The sequence below is a fragment of the Physeter macrocephalus genome, chromosome 14 (assembly GCF_002837175.3).
Source record: "Physeter macrocephalus isolate SW-GA chromosome 14, ASM283717v5, whole genome shotgun sequence".
In the NCBI taxonomy this organism is placed as follows: Eukaryota; Metazoa; Chordata; class Mammalia; order Artiodactyla; family Physeteridae; genus Physeter; species Physeter macrocephalus.
In genome coordinates this window covers 73,872,300-73,894,151 of record NC_041227.1, presented here as the reverse complement: position 1 = coordinate 73,894,151, position 21,852 = coordinate 73,872,300, and the positions used below count along the sequence as shown (strand labels likewise).

Here is a 21,852-nt window from a genome sequence, read left to right as displayed (position 1 = left end):
TTCTTGCTTCTGCTGTCTGCCCTCTGGTGGATGAGGCTATCTAAGAGGCTTGTGTAAGGTTCCTGATGGGAGGAACTGGTGGTGGGTAGAGCTGGGTGTTGCTCTGGTGGGCAGAGCTCAGTAAAACTTTAATCCGCTTGTCTGCTGATGGATGGGGCTGGGTTCCCTCGCTGTTGGTTGTTTGGCCTGAGGTGATCCAACACTGGAGCCTACCTGGGCTCTTTGGTGGGGCTAATGGCTGCCTCTGGGAGGGCTCACGCCATGGAGTACTTCCCAGAACTTTTGCTGCCAGTGTCCTTGTCCTCACGGTGAGCCACAGCCACCCCCTGCCTCTGCAGGAGACCATCCAACACTAGCAGGTAGGTCTAGTTCAGTCTCCTCTGGGGTCACTACTCCTTCCCCTGGGTCCCGATGCACACACTACGTTGTGTGTGCCCTCTGAGAGTGGAGTCTCTGTTTCCCCCAGTCATGTCGAAGTCCTTCAATCAACTCCCACTAGCCTTCAAAGTCTGACTCTAGGAATTCTTCCTCCTGTTGCCGGACCCCCACATTGGGAACCCTGAAGTGGGGCTCAGAACCTTCACTCCAGTGGGTGGACTTCTGTGGTATAAGTGTTCTCCAGTTTGTGAGTCACCCACCCGGCAGTTATGGGATTTGATTTTATTGTGATTGCACCCCTCCTACCGTCTCATTGTGGCTTCTCCTTTGTCTTTGGATGTGGGGTATCTTTTCTGGTGAGTTCCAGTGTCTTCCTATTGATGATTGTTCAGCAGTTAGTTGTGATTCTGTTGCTCTCGAAAGAGGGAGTTGAGAGCACGTCCTTCTACTCTGCCATCTTGAACCAATCTTCTGTATTTGGCTTATAATTCTGCTTTGTGTCAACTTTGTCAGTAAGAGAATATATATTTGAATTATAATAATAAGGTGGTCTGCCCGCCCCCTTGGTAGTGCTGTGTTCAGCACCACCAAACCAGCTGTGCAGCACCCTGCTTTTGCTCTCAACTCCTCAGAAGTGGCAGTTGGGTTTTTGGTCTTTTTTGTATCTTGTTGTTCATAATTTTCCCAACTGGGCATGCATGTAGTTATTTTTAGTCCCTTATAGTTTCTTTGTATTTATTGCTGGAGGAGACTTTTGTCCAGGTGCAAATACTGCACCAAAGGGTCCCAGGTTCCAGCCTGTCTCAATGGGACAACGAGGACATGTACTAGTTTGTGGAGATCCCTGGGAAAGTGTGGATTTTTAATCTAGAATGTACTTGAGTTTCACTAGTCTTTTTCATTGTGTTCATAGGAAGTTGCAGCTGGTCTGCCAGCAGTCATACTGTCTCTCTTATCCTGAGTTTGTTGTGAAATTCTGAAGCCATAGGTAGCTATTAAAGAAGTGAGATTCTGTATAGTTTGAAGGAATAATCATGTCTCCTCATTCCAGGTTTGCACTTTCCAAATATCACTTAGAGTTCTTTATTCAGTTGAGTAGCCATATAGATACCAACCATTTTTCTCAAATATATGACTTAACACTGTCCTTTAGGAAGTAGCTGTACCAAAACAGGCCAAAAAGAAACAAACAAAAAAAAGAAGTTACTGATGGCTGGTATTTAAGATGAAAATCCTTTCACTATAGAGCTTAGGGGTTGAGTTATTGCAAAATAAAAGCTGAGGGCTGTGAATTTACTACATCCATTCAAAATAAGTAGCATACAAAATACAGACTCTGGCATGGAGAAAAGATGTGAAAATCAATTCAGTGGATTGAACTTGCACATTTCGTGTTTCATTGCTCAAACTTGCACACACTAATATTCTGCAAAAGATAATTCCAGCAAAGAAAAATGACCTTTTGCAAATAAGGCTAAAAGCATTCCTCCAAAGAGACCAGAGTAAACATGTGTATATAGGTATAAAGTGTTACTGTTCAACACATGTTATTTCTAGAAAAAACTATACATAGGTTAAAACTATGACAATGTGCAACATCTTAAGCCGTTATAGCAGTAGCAACAGCAACAACAGCAAAAATGGATCAAAATCACTGTTTTTATGGCGATTAACGTACCCAAATAAGAAATACTGATCAAAACTCAGGAAATAAATGCCTGGACTGATACAATGTCAGTTGTTGGAAAAACTTTCTGATGACATATTTAAGATCATTTAAAAGTGAGAATGGAGTAGCTATGGTTCAGGCATCCAAAATGGATCTGGGTGGCCACTGTGGATGTGGTTTTAGACATGTTCCTACATCACTGAGAGCTTGAATTTTCTGAACCGTATAAAACTCATGGATACCACCAGCCATTTTCAAAACAGTATCTGCTAGCAGCTGCTAGCTTCACCCTTGTAGTCTCAAAGTCTGAGCCCCCTCTTCCTGCACTGAAACTATATAATCATCTCAATCCCCAACCAATCCTTGCTTAACAAGCACCCTTACCTCTTGCCATCTCCAATCCTAATTCTTGACAAACAATGTATGTAACCTTGTGAAGTTTTTTTGCCCTTTATAAGCCTCCCCCATTTTATAATCTGGCGGAACACAATTCAAGTGCTTCTTGAATCGGTGTCTCTTGGGCTGCAGTCCTAACAAAGCCCAAACAAACACCTTTTTATTTCAATCAGGTCTCCATTTCTCACATTTTGGTTTATGTTTACTTCAATTTAAATGTCTTATCATCTCTAAAAATTTTTTAAGTGCTAAAATTATATAAAACAGGCAAATTCTTCAAATAATTTGCTATTAAGTGTGCCAATTTTTATAGAACTAAACAAGGAACTGAGAATAAGTTAAAGTGAAACAGGAAAAGATAGACATGGGGAAAAACAAGTTGTAGCTGCACAAGGCAATAAAATGCCATCTTGGCTTTCTCATTTCAGTTAAACGCATGAGCTAACAGATTAGATGTCTGCTGGTTTAGCATACTAACTCCCTTGGATTTGCTAAAATTTATACAACAATCAATAGATATACATAAAGTCCTAAGGAAAAGAGTACCACTTAAAAATCAACATTGGAAACTATCAAAGCAATTTTCAAAATAAAAGATTGTCTATTACTGTGAATGAATATAAAATGTAATAGATTTACAAACTAGGAACTAAAGCCTTGTCCAAAGTTTACTTCTTCCTTTAGCTGCTTTTTCAAGGATGTGTACACTAACAAAAGGATGATTGAAATGTTTGCTGTGATCTTTTTCTTTTCTAAAAAAAAAGGAGCATAGAAGATACAATCTCCTTCAGTCCCTTAGACTGCCAAGACCTCCTTTGCATTTATTCTACTAGTTCTTGTAGAACTGGCTGAGCCCAGTGAAGTCCAGAATCATCACTACCCTCTGACATGTTGTCACTTAGGTCACTTCCATCATGACTGTGGATGCATGCATCTTCATCAGTATCCTGAGACTCATCTGTTGACATGGTAACAGGAGGTGATGCCAGTGTAGTTCTAGACACTGCTCCACATTTTTCTGTTGGTGGGAGAAGAAGCAGTGGTAAAAGCAGGTTTTATTCAGAGGATGAAGTACCAGTAGATTCCTTTATACTGGCAGCAAAACCAGCAAGACTCTTATCTGCCCCGTCTGTTGCTATGTTCTGATTTTATGTAAAACAATCATTTATCCGCTTATAACAGAAGTTTTATTTCTTCTGTTTCAATTCTTAAGTCTCACTACATTGCTATGCCCTTTGCCCTCCAGTACAGTGTTAAAAAGGAATAGTGTGTTATAAAGCAGAAACTAACACACCATTGTAAAGCAATTATACTCCATTAAAGATGTTTAAGAAAAAAAAAAAGGAACAGTGATGATACCAAGTCCAAGCTTGTACTGCTCACTGCACCACAGACCAATAAATCAAGAGATGAGTTGTTGGGGCAAGGAATAGTGACTTTATTTGGAAAGCCAGCAGACTGAGAAGATGGTGGACTCGTGTCCCAAAGAACCATCCTACTTGAGTTAGAATTCAGGCCCATTTTATACTAAAAGGGGAGGGCATGTGGCTGGTTATTGCAAACTTCTTGGCGCTGGCCAGACTCCAGAGGGTATATAATAATCCTTTCTTCTTGCAGCTGTCCACATAGGTCTGGTCGCAATGTTCCTGTAAACCTCCAACAAGACAAATGTTATACCTTTTAAAGGTCAAGCCTGGGAGTCAGAACCTCGAGAAAGGGCTATTATATATATTTCATGCTATAGGCAACATTCCTTTACAAAGTTGTAGAGCCAGCATGACTAAGCACAGGCAACAGAGCACAAAGGTTAGAGATAAAGGAATAGATCCAATATGGAGTCAGGTTTGTTCTTCTCTGTTACAGTAATAGTGAGCATTTTGTCTTGTTTCTCACTTTATCAATCAGTATGATGTTTACTGTAGATACTGAGTAATTTACCTATCACGTTAAGGAAGTTACCATATATACCTAATGTACTAAGAACTTTTTTCATGACATGAATTGAAAATTTTCTTAATTTGTTAAAATGAACATAGTTTTTCTCCTTTAATATCTTAAAAAATATTTATGTTTCGCTGCTTTGGGTCTTTGTTGCTGCACGCAGGCTTTCTCTAGTTGCGGCGAGCGGGGGCTACTCTTTGTTGTGGTGCGTGAGCTTCTCATTGCGGTGGCTTCTCTTGTTGTGGAGCATGGGCTCTAGGCGCGTGGGCTTCAGTAGTTGTGGCACACAGGTTCAGTAGTTGTGGCTCGTGAGCTCTAGAGCTCAGGCTCGGTAGTTGTGGCGCACAGGCTTAGTTGCTCCACGGCACGTGGGATCTTCCCGGACCAGGACTTGAACCCGTGTCCCCTACATTGGCAGGCATTCTTTTTTTTTTTTTAAACTTATTGGCAGGCGGATTCTTAACTACTGCACCACCAAGGAAGTGCCTTCTTTAATATCTTAAAGATTTTCTAGTATGATTTTCTAGTATGACAGAGTTCCTACTAGATCATGTTATATTATTTTTTGTGAACACTGTTAGGTTTAGCTTCCTATTCATTTCAGATTTTTGCATCTATATTTAAGAGTGAAACAAGCTTATAATATACTATACTCAGTTTTACTTGTTTTTAAGCCATATAGACCATGTCTCTGACTTCCTTTGCTCAAAATTATATGATTAAGATTCGCTTATGTTGTTGTATGTAGCTATACTGTAGTTTGTTCATTTTTGTTGTTAAATAATGTTAAAGATAAACAAAGCCAGACACCAGTCAGAGTGGTGAACACAGAGTTTGATCAGTAGTCTACTATTGCCATAGGGAAGAGTCCAGTGTGAATGGAACTCCACGTCAATTTGCACAGAGGCAACTGGGCCTTTTAAAGGGAGAGTGAGGGAATAGGGAGGGAGATGAGTGGAACTCAGTCAGGGAAGCAAAAAACTACAAAAAGGGGATGGGAGTTGGACCATGTGAAACCCAGGGGCGTTTGCTAACTGGTGCTTATCCGAGTTAGGTTCTTACCCTCCACAGGGCCTGGGAGACAGGGGCCCTATCTTCAGGTGTTGGCTGGAATAAACAGTAAGTTCTTTGGAAGCCTTGAGTTTCCTTCGGCAGGCACTTTACTGGGCTGGAGTCAGCCTAGGGGTGTGGTCTTGAGCTGTTTCTAAATGTGTCTCATAATACAGGTATCTTCAGATAAAGATATCTTCAGATGTCTGAATTTTTGTAAGTTCTTTATAAATTCTGGATACAAGATTTTCTTAGTTATTTGTATTAGGGATATTTTCTCGCAGTCTCTGGCTTGCCCTTTTGCTTTCTTAATGTTGTATTTTTAAATTTTTTATTTATTTATTTTTTGGCTGCATTGGGTCTTCGTTGCTGCGTGCGGGCTTTCTCTAGTTGCGGTGAGCGGGGGCTGCTCTTCGTTGCGGTGTGCGGGCTTTTCATTGCGGTGGCTTCTCTTGTTGCGGAGTACGGGCTCTAGGTGCGCGGGCTTCAGTAGTTGTGGCACGTGGGCTCAGTAGTTGTGGCTCGTGGGCTCTAGAGTACAGGCTCAGTAGTTGTGGTGGACGGTCTTAGTTGATCTTCCCGGACCAGGGATTGAACCTGTGTCCCCTGCCTTGGCAGGCGGATTCTTAACCACTGTGCCACCAGGGAAGTCCCCTCAATGTTGTATTTTAATGAAAAGAGAAGTTTTAAATTTTAATAGGATTTAATAGGATTAGGTTTGTCAACGTTTTCTTTTATGGTTAGTGCTTGCTTATGTCTTTTTAAAAAAATAGACGTTTTTTAGAGAAGTTTTAGGTTCACAGCAAAATTGAACAGAAAGTACAGAGAGTTCCTATATAACCCCTGACTCCCCCCACACCCCACAGGTACAGCCTTCTCAACTATCAGCATCCCAAACCAGAGTGGTATAGTTGTTACAGTTGATGAACCTACATTGACACATCATTATCCCCTAAAACCCACATTAGGGTTGATGTATTGATACATTCTGTGGGTTTTGACAAATATATAATGACATATGTCCATCATTATAATATCACACAGAATAGTTTTCCTGACCTAAAAATCCTGTATGTTCTGCCTATCCATCCCTCTCTCACTAACCCCTGGCAGCGACTGCTCTTTACAGTTTTGCCTTTTCTAGAATGTCATATAGTTGGAATTGGACAGTGCGAAATGAAACCTTTTCAGATTGGCTTCTGTCACATATATGCATTTAACTTCCCTCCATATCTTTTCATGACTTGATAGCTCTTTTCTTTTCAGTTTCATTAATATTTCATTGTTTGGATGTACCACAGTTTATTTATCCACTCACCTACTTAAGGACATATTGGCTGCTCTCAAGTTTTGGCAGTTATGAAAAAGCTGCTATAAGCATCTGTGGTCATACATTTTCCACTCATTTGAGTGAATACCAAGGAGCACAACTGCTGTTAAGAGAATGTTTGGTTTTATTAAAAACTGCCAAACTGTCTTCCAAAATGGCTGTACCATTTTACATCCCCACTGGCAACAAATGACAGTTCCTGTTGCTCTGCATCCTCACCAGCATTTGGTGTTCTGTGTTTTGATTTTTTTGTCATTCTGATAAGCATGTAGTGGTATCTCCTGTTTCAATTTGCATTTCCTTGATGACATATGATGTGGAGCATCTTTCCATATGCTTATTTGCCATTTATCTTTGGTATGGTGTGTCTGTTCATATCTTTTGCCCATTTTAAAATTGAGTTGATCGTTTTCTTGTATTTTAAGGATCCTTGGTGTATTTTGGATAACAGTCCTTTTTAAGATTTATGCATAACGGTTCTTTTTAGGATTTATGTTCCATGTTCCTCCCAACTTAGAGGAGGACGTCAGTACCACAACTTCTGTCCTCACAGGGGCATTAGAACCTCAACTCCTAGGTTCTAGAGTCTGAATTTGGGTCTAAAATTCCATGGGGCATTTAGTATGAGGCTCCTCTGACTTGGATTTCTCCCCTCCCTGCTTTTTTCGACCTCAGAGGGAACTCCCCCTAAATCATAGATGCGGAGTCTCACTGTTCCTTACGGGGGATATGGGTGTGGATATGAGGGGGCAGGGGAGTTCTGTGGGCCGCCTAGAATAGGACAACTACATGCTTTGAATTTTAAATTCACGACAACTGTTGCCTAACTGCCGAACAAATATACGTTAATGCTTATGTAAGTGCTCTAGTTTGGTCATGTGTTCCTTTGCAAGTGCAGTTATTAGTTAAATACTTTTCCTTTTCAGATGTGCGTTCCAAAAGGGAGTATGATGAAAGCCATGTGATTACAGCCCGTCTTGTGAAGAAGGTATATGGGCAGAGTCAGAATCTGGGGCTACCTTACAGGAGGGTGGGGAGAATGGGAGATTGTGTCCGAGGTCCAGGAGGCAGCACCTACTACTGGTCGCTGTGGGCGGCAGAAACAGGACTGCCCTTGTGCGTCCACCATGAGGGTCTCCTACACTGTTTCACACTCCTTAAGGTCTCCCCACTGCCCCCCACGGTCAACAGCTTCATTAAGCACATGTTGCTTTAATTCCTTGACTTGCCAGGCAATGTTCCAGACCCTGGGGATACAACAGAATACAAGATGCCCTTAATGCATTCTGCCTGCCTCATGGAGCGTCTCTTCTACTCGGGCAACAGACAACAAGCCATAGAAATAGTATAACCCAGAGACGGAAGCCCCTTCCCTCCCCTCCCTTCCATTTCCATCCTGTCTTCCTATTCCCGGTCCAGCGTTTATAATGACTGGGCCCTGCAGGCAGTCACCGGCCTCGCTCCTGCAGTGAAGCCCTTCCCTCCAGCCCCGTGGGGAGTCTTCTCTCTCTGGTCCCTGCTGAGCCTGGCAGCCTTCACTTGGGCTCCATCTTGACCCCTCCCACCCTGACCACATTCTCTGCCCTTGACTTCCAGGTTCTCCCTTGCTTCCCTGGTTTCTTCTCTACCTCTTTGGTTCAGCTTCGTTTTCTCCTGTTGCCACCTGAAGAAACCACTACTCTGTTCTTGTATATCTGTCGGTCAGTATACTTTCTTCAGAGATCCCATCCAAGCTTACAGCTTCAGCTGTCCACATGCAGTTAGCCATCCTGTCAATTTTACTTCCAAAATTCTGTCTTGCCATATTTCCCCCTTCTCCCTGTTCCCACTGCCACCGTGCTGCTGTGCACTCCACCTCTGGCCCTTTCCCGCACAACTTGCCAGGGAACCTGTGCCCTGCCTCAAGCATTTTTCTGGGATAAGCTTGCTCCTAACACCTCCCTTTCCCCGCCCTAGTGTGTCATTTTCTGCTTTTTTCCTCTCTGGATTTTCAGTCTTCCGGCTGCATACTCTAGCTCTTCATCTCCATTTCAGGCCTTCCTTGGTGTTCTGCAGCTGATTCAGAGCCCCTTCATCCTGTATGGCTTCAGCTTCCAACTCACCTCTCCAATCTGTGTGTTCCTTTGATTCTGGCAGTACCCCCAGCTCTGGAAAAGAGGCATTCCCTCTGCCTCAGCCCCTTGGCCAGGCTGACACCTCACACCTCCCCTCCCCTAGTTTCTGGCCAGGAGGTTACAGGCCTGAAGGCCGGAAGGGAACCCCAGCATCAGCGGGACACACAGCCCCCAAGTCGGTGTTCACACACCGGATCTGGTTCCACCTCCCTCTCCAGCCTCATCCGGCATGCCTCCACTCTCCCCTGACACCTCCACAACCTTGTCCTGCCGTGTTTCCTGGGTTCTAAGACGCTCATTTGTCCTTGTATTTTAACACTTCTGAGATTGGAATATATCCTACAATTGATTTGCACCTTAAAGTGACAAAGTCTTTTCCCCCAAAAGTGAATGTGGCCAACATCTGTTGTTTTTCTGCCTGGTACCTCCACTTTTTTGAGGGGAACTCCTCCTCTCTCTGCTTAAATCATGTGGGTCTAGTGGTGCTCCCTAGAATAAGATCCAGACCCTGGCCACGGTGATTGGCCTGGGAAGAAAACAGCACATCAGAATTGGCATTAGGGAAGGCTGCTCCTCCTCCTCTGGTGGTGGAGTTCGGAGGATGGGAGTCTGAGCATCGCTGGTGGTCGTGCCTCAGGCTTCAGGACAAAGTGGTCTGAGAAGGAGAACCCAGTGTGCAGGGGACACAGAGAGCAACAGGGCCCAAGAGGGAGGTCTGGGCTTTAGATCACCAGTTCAGGTCTTCCCAGGACCACTTGCTCCCCACCCTGCCTGAAGTAGCGTTATGTGCCAACACACCTCTCCTTCTGTGTACGCTCCTGATTGCAAATGTTATGAAATTGGTGGTGCATCTTACAACCAATGGTCTCTTACAATCTAGGAAATGACAATATGTGTGGTCCCTTGGACACACTGCTCTCTGTGACCCAGGGACGTGTATGCTTTGTTCATCATTGTATCCCGGGTGCCCACTCTGGTCCCTGGCATCTGGTAGGTGCTTGGGACCTATTTGTTAACTAAAAAATGAATGACGGGTATCTGTTCCTTCAGCCTGGAATGCTCCCCCAGCCCTTGTCCATCTGGCAAATTTCCACTTGCCCTCACAGTCTTATCTCAAATGCCTCCTGTCGCATGAGACCCTTCTGAGTCCTCCAGGCCAACTCGGGCATTTCCCTTTTTGTTTTTTTCTTTTTTTTTGTATCTCCGTATTTCAGAACCTAGCACAGTGTAAGTGCAAAGTGAGTCCTCAACAAATGTTTATTAAGTAAAAATGGATGTTCGGCCACAACTCTCCTGTGCTCACACCTGCTCAAGCCTCTAGGGGCTGTTCTCACCTTCCCCTTTGCTCGTGCTCTTCTCCATACGCAGAGGCTTCTACCCCCTCATTATCACCTGTCTAAATCCTGCTCATCCTCTGAGCGCCGTCTGTCTCCCAATTTTGTTAAACGAATGTGATTTATCTCCTTAGAATCCCGGAGAACGTCCTGGGTCTGTACTTCCAGGGGCCTTACTGCTCTGCCTTGAAGTACAGTAGATGCACACTCGTCCTATCCCACCTGAATGTCCTCTGTCAGGGCCTCTACGACAGTCAGCTCAGGCCACAAGGGACAGAGCCAGGCTCAGGTTCCCCTGAGTAGTGGGGGCTTTCAGGAAGCATTGCGAACAAGTGAAGACTCACCTCTCTGCTGCTACCAGCTGGGCCTTCCCGAGCTCTGGGACACCCTTTGGAGTCCTGGGCAGTTCTGGTACTGGGAGAGGTCATCACCTCCTTGGCAGAAGGCACCCGTTTTTCCTGCCCTTGTGGTCCAGCATAATGATGCCTCAGCCAGTCCCCAGCTCCTCCTCACGACCTCATTGCTGCTGTTTGCCCATTCCTTCCTTTAACCATATTTATGGCCTACTGTGTGCCAGGCACTGTTCTGGAAGCTCAGGTTACATCAGTGGCTATAAAGGGACAAAAGTTCCTGCTCTCACAGAGCTTCCATTTGAGCTTACAGTCTGCCTCATTATACCTGCTTGCTTATGACTTCTGTCCATTCAAGGCTTCTGCTTACTACCCTCTTCATGGCAGATTTTGGATTCAGTCCCCAGCGCCAACACTGTCCCCCAGACAGAGAATGTCATTAGTTAAGGGGGCCACGACTGCTCTCATAGCACTCATGCCAGGGCACCTCATGGGCTGTGGGCTGGTCAATAGACCACTGTTCTTTGGCCAGGCAGTTATCTCTGGCCCAGTCGGCTGTGGTCAGCCTCCCCCAGGAGGGAATATGGGTGTGGCAGATCCTTGGAGTCTAGCAGACTCTCTGGTCCACTCTCAGCGCTTCCGTGCCTGTGTGTAGTCAGGGAGATGGACACCGTCCCACCTCCGGCTCCTCCCAGTGCCGGTGTACAGGGAATGTGGGTTCAGCTGAACCCACCCGCCAATAGCCTTCTTTTGTGGTTTCTTTAGAGGGCAGGTGAATATCTTATCCCGGATTCTGTGGATCTGGAGTGTGTGGAATACTGTGTGGTGTATGATAACAACACCAGCTCCCTGGAGGTAATCCTAAAAGGTGACAGTGATGACGACAACTCTGATGAAGGCGATCAAGGTGGGTTTTTACAGTAGCAGCAAGAATATGAGTTAAGTTATTGAGCACTTTTGTCGCATGCCAGGAGCTCTGCCTGGGTCACCTCGTGCAATCTGCAGAGCAACCCGATGAGGATGGCAATGTCAGGAACTGGGAAGGGTCTGGGATTTTTCCTTCCTTGCAAGATGACAAGTGAGCCTGCCATGATTTCATGGATGCTGGCAAAAGACATGAGGCTCCTGGGTCAGAGACAAAGGGCTTTATTTCTCAGAGCAATAAAAGTAGCCAGAATGCAGTGGGTGGTATTATGGAGAACTCTGAGCTTAGGGGGCCTGAATCTTTTTTAACAAATGGGCAGAAAACCTGCGTGCCCTTGGCTCTGGAGGCAGAAACTGTCTGTATCATCCAAGGCTGTTTGTTATACACATATTCTTGAAAAGCCAGTGCCTTTGTTCAGAGGGTATGTAGAAACATGAAAGACCATGGAGAATTATGCCCTAATAGGTAACATCCCCACTTTATTGATGAGGAAATTGGGGTCCAGGAAGGTGAAGTAACTCATTCCCCAGGTGTGGGACCATGGGTATCTACTGCTGTGTAACAAATGACCCCAGAACTCAGTAGTTTAATACCATAAACATTAATTATCTATTTGTTTCTGTGGAATTCAGGAGTAGCTTAGCTGGGAGGTTCTAGCCTGTCCTAAGGTTGTAGTTATGACGTCAGCCAGAACTGCTGTCATGTGAAGGTTTGGCCAGGCCAGGATAATGTGCCTCTGAGATGAGTCACTCACATGGGAATAGCTAGGAGTCTTCAGTTCCTCACTGCATGGACCTCTGCATGGGGCTGCCTAGATGGCTTCACGACAGGGCAACCGGTGTACCCCAGAGCAAGTGATCCAAGAAAGAGGGAGAGAAAGGGACAGCCCTGTACCCTTTATGACCTAGTCTTGGGACTTAAACAGTCACTCTTGCCACTTTCTATTCATTAGAAGCAAGTCACTGAGTACAGCCTACCCTCAAGGAGAGGGGAATTAAAACTCAACCTTTTTAAAAGAATATGTATTTATTTATTTGGTTGCACCATCTTAGTTGTGGCAGGCGGGCTCCTTAGTTGTGGCATGCAAACTCTTAGTTGCAGCATGCATGTGGGATCTAGTTCCCTGACCAGCGATCGAACCTGGGCCCCCTGCATTGGGAGCGCCACCAGGGAAGTCCCTAAACTCAACCTTTTAAAGGGAGGCGTTTGAAAGAATTTGTGGAGAGAGGTTTTTTTTTTTATTCAAACGGAAAGTCACAAAAATTATAATCATTCTCATCAGTTCACTCAGTCCCGTGTAATTAATTTTTTTTTCATCTTGATCTTTTGTTAACACTTTTGTGAATTCATCAGTTTTCCATTAGAGTTCTGAAAATGCTTATTCATTCAGTTTAGCAGTATAGTCAGTTACCAGAAACCTGTACTTGTCAGAGTCTTTTCCATGAATGCCTTGAAGATGAAACCCTTTCATAGGAACGGTTTTGCAAAAGCATCAGAGTACACCCAGAACTGTCTGTAAATGGCAAAAGACTTAAAAATGACCACAGGTAAAGACTTGATGAAAGTTCATAATAATGCAATTAACAAGGAAATTTAGTTATTTCTGAGACATACATTTTAAAATAATAACTAGAGTTATGACTTATAACATTATACCAGAACATATAAGATTTTTAGGAATTTCATGTAATGTCTGAAACATTTAGATTAACATATTTCCATACAAATAACCCAATGAAAGTTTAGTATTTTTTAAAAAAATTTTTTTGAATTTTACTTTTTTTTTTATACAGCAGGTTCTTATTAGTCATCACTTTTATCCACATCAGTGCATACATGTCAATCCCAGTCGCCCGATTCATCACACCACCATCCCCACCCCCCAGTGGCTTTCCCCCCTTGGTGTCCATATGTTTGTTCTCTACATCTGTGTCTCAACTTCTGCCCTGCAAACCGGTTCATCTGTACCATTTTTCTAGGTTTGTGGAGAGAGTTTTTAAACCACCACACCTAGTAAGTGGTGGGGCCAGGTTTCAAATCTGGGCAGTTTGGCTCTGTCTGGTCTCCTAAGGCCAGGGTAGTGATGCTGGAGAACAGTGCAGTCACTCCAGCCAGACGCTGGAACGTGGTCAGTTCTAATCTGCTTCACTGAGGCTGCACTGCATTCTCCATTCAGCCCCTGCTTTGGGCTGACCACCCCTTGCTGCTGCTTGTGGCTCAGTGACTAATATATATGGGTGGAGTTCCATGGGTTGGGCATTCACACCAGCGGTCACTGGGTGGCGCTAGGCTTCCACCTTTAATAAAACCAGTCTTCTCAGGAGGTCCTTAGCCAGGAAATTGTCCCCTCTTCCCTAAGCTCATCCTGTTGGGCTCCAGTCTGCAATCCTAGGATTGTCGGCTGGACGCTGAAATCCTAGGAAATGTTGGTCAGTAAAGACAACGCCCTCTACAGTCTATACCTGACCTCACTTTAGTGCTATGGAGCCCCCATCCTCACTCGGTAAGAAATCACAACCACAGAACAACAAAAACCAAAAATCACACGCATATAATTTGCCCGCTCGTGGCAAATTGCACAGTCGGGGGCAGCTGCAGTGGCTGATGGCTTGATGGCCGCAGCATCCTTTGTTTACTGATATGGCAAGCAACATTCTTTGTCCACAGTATATACCAAGAGAAATTAAACATGTGCACACAAAACCTTGCACATGGATGTTCATAGAAGCCTTATTCATGGTAGTCACAAAATGGAAACATCCAAATATTCATCAATAGATCAATGGATAAACAAAAGGTGGAGAGCCACGCAGTGGAATATTATTCAGCTATGAGAAAGGATGGAGTGCTGACACTTGCTGCAACATAGATGAACTTTGAAAACGTTATACTCAGTGAAAGAAACCAGACACAAAATGCCGCGTATTGTATAATTCAATTTCTATGAAATGTCCAGAATAGGTCAATCCGTAGAAATTAGATTAATGGTTGCCTAGAGCTGGATGTTTGGAGGGAAGTGAAGAATGAAACCCTCCAACTGGTACATGGTTTCTTTTGGGGGTGATTAAAATGTTCTGAAATTGACTGCAGTGATGGTTATAAAACTGTGAATATATTAAAAAACATTAATTTATGTACTTTAAATAGATGAATTGTATGGTATATAATATGTGATATTGTATAAATACATACACATTCCCCTCATGTTGAATCATCCTTCCTTGCGACATTATGAAAAAAAAAAATGAAATCTCGGAGTTTACAGAAAAAGATCAGCTTACTTGGTGGTGAATTGCTTTTTAAATTTTAATTGTAACATTCATCTCTATTTATATTTGCTTCAGCTTTCTAGACGATTGCTTTTCAGAATGGAGTGCCTATCCACTGGTCCTTTAGGCAAATGGTGAGCACACAGGGGCCATTGATCTCTTTGGTCTCTACTCTTAGGAATTGTGCTTGGAGCTGCCGTTGAGTGTGGCAGAACCCTGACTCACCTCGCCCGCCACCCCATCCGTATCCTGAGAGGAGGCTATGAGAGCTTCTCGGCCATGTACCACTTCTTCCACACACAGAAGATCATCTGGATGCCGCAGGTAAGGCAGGGTGCTGAGCACAGGCAGGCTTGGATGGGAGCATGGCCTTCCCCTGGGGACCAAGGGGCAGGGAGCAGGGTTGGATAAAGAGGAGAAGGAGACAGATGACATGGAAAAGATGGAAGAGATGTCAAAGATGGCTTGGGAATGAACGTGGGGCAGCCAGGAGGTCCAGTCCAGTCCAGTATGATGAATTTATAATCGCCAGGTTCAGGCAAAATCCAGGGTGGTGTTTAATAGATGAGGTTGGTTCAGAGGGCAGGGATTCGGGGCAGGGTGTTCTGGATGGTGGGTCGTGGTCAAAGTCACACGGGTAGGCAGGGCCATCATGATTCGAGGCTGCCTCGCCATCCTTAGCCGTGTGGCCTCACAAACCCTGGCTGGGTCCAGAGGATACAGTAAAAAGGGGGAGACAGGGGTTGTAATAAGGTGTGGCCAAGGGATGTACCAGATGTCTGGAGCCCAGAGGAGCACTTACTTCCTGGAACCAAACCAGAAGGGAATGGGGTGAGGGTAGGGCAAGCACTGGGTGGCAATGATAGGCAGGCAGGGACTGGTCCCTGGGGGGCATTTTATAGTATCTGGTTTCTTGAAGGGTCTGAATGTCATGGAATGTGAACCTGCAGAGGTTTCATTCTTTACAGCAATTGCCTTCAACTGTGCTCTCATTCTTGCCCTTTGCAGCCTCATGGGCAGATGCCATACTTTCTGGCCGCTTTTGGTTATGGAAAATTTCAGTCTAGTCATATTATAAAACAGCAGGGGAAATGTGCCTATGAACTGGAATTTGATGATAGTAAGGAATTATTGTTATATATTTCTTTAGGTTGTGATGACATTATTATGGCTATGATTTTAAAAATATGAGTCCCTATCTTTTAGAGATACATAATGAAATATTTATAATTAAAATGATATGATGTCTGGAATTTCCTTCAAAATAATCTGGGGAGGGTTGGGAAGTCAGGGGTATAGATGAAACAAAATGGGCCATTAGTTGATAATGCTTGCAGAAAGGTGATAGATCCAAGGTTTGTTATACTATTCTCTCTACTTTTGTGTGTTTTTGAAGTAATTTTTTGAAAAGGGCATAAGAACAGTCCAGTACAATCTAGGCTAGTTTAACATTCCAGTCTCAACTCAAATCTCCTCTCTTCTCATCTTCCAGAGCTGGGTAGCCTTCCATTTGCTGGGGGCTGAGGGCTGGGAGTGGGGAGGGGTGTGGGATAGCTTTATGGACATCTCCTTACGTCCCCTCTTCTGGGTCTGGTCCCTTTGGTGCTGGGGGTCCAGTGTGGGCCCTGTCTTGTGTGACTGGCTGTTTGTCAGTGGTAGGGAAGTGCCTTCTTCTCGTTCTGCCCCAGCCAGGTTCCGTGTGCTGCTGCTGGCCTTTGTTGCTGGTTTTCTTGGGGCTGTTCAGGGGGCCCTGTCTGTTACTGAGCATCCTTCAGAGAGAGCCAGCTGAGAATTCCTGACAGGAGTACCCCCAGTGCCCTTCCCTTCCCTTGATAGCTCATGACCTCCCGCCACGTCCATATTCTTTCACCTGAATCCCAGAATGAGCCACAGGGGAGTGTGACAGTGGGGAAGGAGGCCCCTTCTTGCCTTGCTGGCTTGGCTGCTCCAGTCAACCTGTGTGAAAAGGTAGGGACCTGTGTCTGGGGTCATACCTGTTCCCAAATGCAGGGTATGTATGTCAAGTTCTCCAAAGGCCTTCTTCTCCTTCTTCTACTGAGCTGTGATAGTTCAGCTCAACAGGTGTACAGCCAGCCTCCCATCCTGCCAGGCACTCCTCCTCGCTCCTAGAGGAGCACCCTTACTGGCTTTGCAGTGATGGGCGGGAGTCTTTGTGGTCTGCAGATGTCACATGCTGATACCTCACCTTCTTTATTTTTCTTTTAAAGCTTTAGGAAGGTGGAATTGGCATAGGATGAACTGCACCTATTTAAAATGTACAGTTTGGTCAGTTTTGACGTGTATACACCTGAGACTTGTCCTTGCCCCCAGTCTTCTTAAGTAGATTAGGAAGAGGGGTAGGGTGGTGGCTGGTGGTATCTAGCAGGGCCTGGATGGGTGAGTTCTACTCTGCTTGTTTGTGGCCCTCTTTAGAATGTATGTTCCAAGTATTTGCCACTCCCTACTTTGGGACCTTTGTTATTAATTCAGGCGCAAGAGTGAAAGCCCCACTCCCTTCCTGTTACGTGTTCTGACACAGTGTAAAGCAGGAGTGTCCCTACTGCTCCCCAAGGAACTCTTGCGAAGGGAGATGGAGGCACAGAATTTGGGCTCTGAGACTGCCCCTCTCCTTTAGACACAGTGATTTCTAATTTCCCGTTTTATATGTGGCACCCCTTAAATAAGATTTCACTTTGAGCAAAGGGGTTCTGTGAGTAGGGCACGTGTGAAGACCACACTAGAGAGAGATGCTGGTGAGCCACTGAGTGGTTTTAAGTCCGGGGAGGGGCACCTGGTTAGATTGCCCTTTAGAAAGATCAACTCTGATTGCAGAGCAGAGCCCAGACCAATGCAGGCAGAGTGGGTCTGGGGAGACCTGGTAGGAGGCGGGGATGAAGAGGAGAGGACAGATGCAAGAAATGCTTAGGAAACGGCTTTGATTAGACATGGGGCGGGGGGCATGGGAGAGGGAGGAGTCTAGAATAATGCCACAGTTCAGGTGCGGGTGACAGGTGGCCAGTGGTGTGGCTCACTGAGAAGGGGACACAGGAGGAGGCGGTGGCAGTGTCGGGGGAAGGCAGTGGGCTCAGTATGGGCATGTAAATTTGTGATACCAGTTTCTTTTACATTTGTCGATGTGGTTGTCAAAATCGTGTCCTCTAGAATTAACAGCAGAGCATGTTTTATCCGTCCCACACCCTCTCCCCCACAGCTGTTAACAACCACAGGAAAGGAAGCTGGTTCGAAAGCATCAGGAAGAGTTGACAGATTTGTGGTGGGTATTGTGTGAGATTTTCCGAATGAAACCAGGAGGATTTCATTTGGCCCCTGGCAAGCTGAGCGTCCTGGGCGGGGTCACCCTGAACGCTGGGGAGTGCTTTGGGTCACATCCGCAAGTAGTGGGCCTGCCTGCATGTAGAAGGGCCGTGTGTCTCACAAACTTGAGGGTTGGCTCAGCGTGGTGTCTGCTCATTGATGAAGGCTTTTGAGGCTAACAGTTTGGGAGGAATGTGGGCTTGTGGTAGGTTCACGGTGAGGGGAGATGTGCTGAAGCCAGAAGGCTCTGAAAGGCTCAAGTGGACAGCAAGATAGCTTGAGGTACTTAAGATGTTATTTCTGAGTCAGACTTGGAGCCAGAGGTGTTTTAGAGCTGGTTTGACCTTTGAAATGATATAGGTTAGCATTTCCCATGGAGAACTGATGGGAACAAAGGGGTCTCTAAACAGATCATATTAGAAACATCAGTTCATACAATGTTAGTGGATTTCTTTTGTTTTTTTCTTTTGGGGTTATGCCTAGGTTTTATTTTACTAAATGTAACAGGTAAGTTTTCAATCCATGCCAACAACAAATGCGTAGCCACTGTTTTATTACAGACATCTGAACTGTAATAGGTCACCCAAGAAACCGTTAGGGGAATTTTCATTAGGTCTCAGTTTCCTGGAGGCATGCTTTGAGAACGGTCTTAGACTGGCATGCTTTTCTGGCTGTTTTCCAACTTGTTTATAAGATTAGTCTTATTATTTGATGATAATTGTTTCTAAACACCTGATTGGTGCTCTAATAATCTTTCCTTGGAAACGATCAAATTTTGTAATTTTCCCCCTGGCTTTGATATATAATTGACATATAACATTGTGTAAATTTAAGGTTTACAACAAGATGACTTGATACATATATATGCAGATTGATTACCATAAGATTAACACATCCGTCACCTCACATAATTACTATTTTTTTTGTGTGTGTGAGATGAGAACATTTAAGATGTACTTTCTTAGCAACTTTCAAGTACATAATACTGTATTTTTTTTTAAAAATAAATTTAATTATTTATTTGTGGCTGCGTTGGGTCTTCGTTGCTGTGCGTGGGCTTTCTCTGGTTGCGGCAAGTGGGGGCTACTCTTCGTTGCGGTGCGCGGGCTTCTCATCGCAGTGGCTTCTCATGTTGCAGAGCATGGGCTCTAGGCCCGCGGGCTTCCGTAGTTGTGGTTTGCGGGCTCTAGAGCGCAGGCTCAGCAGTTGTGGCGCAAGGGCTTAGTTGCTCCGCAGCATGTGGGATCTTCCCGGACCAGGGCTCGAACCTGTGTCCCTTGCATTGGCAGGCGAATTCTTAACCACTGTGCCACTAGGGAAGCCCTGTGTTGTTAACTGTAGTCACCCTGTGGTACGTTAGATCCCCAGAACTTATTTGCCTTATATCTGGAAGTTTAGAACCGTGACCAACATCTCCCCATTTCCCTCACCCCCACAGCCCCTGGCAACCACCACTCTACTCTTTGTTTTCATGAGTTTCGCTTTTTTATTCTTATTTTATTTTATTATTTTATTATTATTATTATTATTTTTGGCTACGCCGTGTGGCATGTGGGATCTTAGTTCCCTGACCAGTAGAACCTGTGCCCCCTGAATTGAGAGTGTGGAGTCTTAACCACTGGACTGCCAGGGAAGTCCCGACTTTCACTTTTTTAGATTCTACCTGAGTGAGATCATGCAATATTTGTTTTTTTTTCTGACTTATTCTCTTGGCACAATGGCCTCAAGGTCCATTCATGTTGTCACAAATGACAGGATTTCCTTCTTCTTTATGGCTGAACAGTATTCCATTGTATATATATATGCCATATTTTCTTTATCCCTTCATCCATTGATGGACACTTAGGTCATTCTATGTCTTTTGTGAATAATGCTCAAATGATCCTGGGGGGGGCGGGGCACGTGCAGATATGTCTTCAAGATGGTGATTTCATTTCCTTAGATATATACCAAAAGTGGGATTGCTGGATCAAAGGGTAGTTTTGTTTTTAATTTTTTTAAAAAGCTTTATTTATTATTAATTAATTTATTTACTTTTGGCTGTGTCGGGTCTTAGTTGCGGCATGTGGGATCTTCGTTGAGGCATGAGGGGTCTTTCGTTGGGGCGTGGGCTGTTCGTTGCGGCGCGCGGGCTTCTCTCTAGTTGTGGCCTGCAGGCTCCAGGGCATGTGGGCTCTGTAGTTGTGGTGCGCGGGTTCCAGAGTGCATAAGCTCTGTAGTTTGTGGCACACAGGCTCTCTCATTGAGGTGTGTCAGCTCAGTAGTTGTGGTGCTTGTGCTTAGTTGCCCTGCAGCACGTGGGATCTTAGTTCCCTGACCAGGGATCGAACTCGTGTCCCTTGCATTGGAAGGTGGATTCTCTACCACTGGAGCACCAGGGAAGTCCCTGTTTTTAATTTTTTAAATTTAATTTTTATTTTATATTGGGATATAGCTGATTTACAATGCTGTGTTAGTCTCAGGTGTACAGCAGCAAAGTGGTTCAGTTATTCATACACATATATCCATTCTTTTTTAGATTCTTTTCCCATATAGGTTATTACAGAATACTGAGCAGAGTTCTCTGTGCTATTCAGTAGGGCCTTGTTGATTATCTATTTTATATATAGTAGTGTGTATATGTTAATCCCAACCTCCTAATTTATCCTTCCCCCCTCTACCTTTCCCCTTTGGTAACCAGAAGTTTGTTTTCTATGTCTATGAGTCTGTTTCCATTTTGTAAATAAGTTCGTTTGTATCACCTTTTTAGATTCCACATATAAGTGATATCATATGATATTTGTCTTTCTCTGTCTGACTTACTTCGTTTCCATTTTGTAAATAAGTTCGTTTGTATCACCTTTTTAGATTCCACATATAAGTGATATCATATGATATTTGTCTTTCTCTGTCTGACTTCACTTAGTATGATAATCTCTATGTCCGTCCACATTGCTGCAAAGGGCATTATTTCATTCTTTTTTATGGCTGAGTAATATTCCATGTGTTATATGTACCACATCTTCTTTATCCGCTCCTCTGTCGATGGACATTTAGGTTGCTTCCATGTTTTAGCTACTGTAAATAGTGCCACAATGAACATTGGGTCAGTCTCATTCATTGTCCCAGTTTGTCTTTCTAAGCTTGTTTGCTGAGCCACATTTCAAGAGACGAAACAAAAACAACTTCTTCTCTGGGGATTATTATCATAGCAGCCTTTCTCCTTCTCCACCTCAGGAACTGGATGCCTTCCAACCGTACCCTGTTGAGATAATGCCAGGCAGGATCTACCTGGGAAATTTCAGGCAAGCCTGCGACCCTAAAATTCAGAAGGATTTGAAAATCAAAGCACATGTCAACGTCTCCATGGAGACAGGGCCGTTGTAAGTAGAAACACCATTGTTTTTTTGTTTTTTTTTATATTAGTATCATTTATTTATATAAGATTCCTAGTGGCATGCGCTGACAGATTGAAAGGGCTTTTAGAAGTCAGCATACACTGGAGTAGGGTCTGCATTTATTTTCATCTATTCCTGGCCTGCACTTCATTGCCTGGCAAGGCCATGGCATCCTCTGCCCCTGACTGAGACCCCACACTTGCCCCATATCCCATACTTAAGTCTTACCAAAAATAATACTTTCTTGGTACTTAACTCAGGCCCTCTGAGAAGTGACCCCTCTCTTGGTCCATCTGGGCTGCTGTAACAGAATACTGTAGACCGGTGGCTTATGAACAACGGAATTTCTCATGGTGTGGAGGCCGGGAAGTCCAAGATTAAGGCACTGGCAGATTCAGCGTCGG

General features: G+C 44.5%; 1 protein-coding gene across 1 annotated transcript in view; it reads left to right on the top strand.

Moving 5' to 3' along the window:
* The window catches only part of STYXL1 (serine/threonine/tyrosine interacting like 1), a 53,411-nt gene that overhangs the window by 19,170 nt on the left and 12,389 nt on the right, over positions 1 to 21,852 (top strand). Inside the window, exons 4-7 of the mRNA XM_028498667.2 lie at positions 7,691 to 7,752; positions 11,328 to 11,469; positions 14,935 to 15,080; positions 21,288 to 21,433. Of these exons, the coding sequence (XP_028354468.1) occupies positions 7,691 to 7,752; positions 11,328 to 11,469; positions 14,935 to 15,080; positions 21,288 to 21,433 (496 nt within the window). The remainder of the gene's footprint in view (positions 1 to 7,690; positions 7,753 to 11,327; positions 11,470 to 14,934; positions 15,081 to 21,287; positions 21,434 to 21,852) is intronic.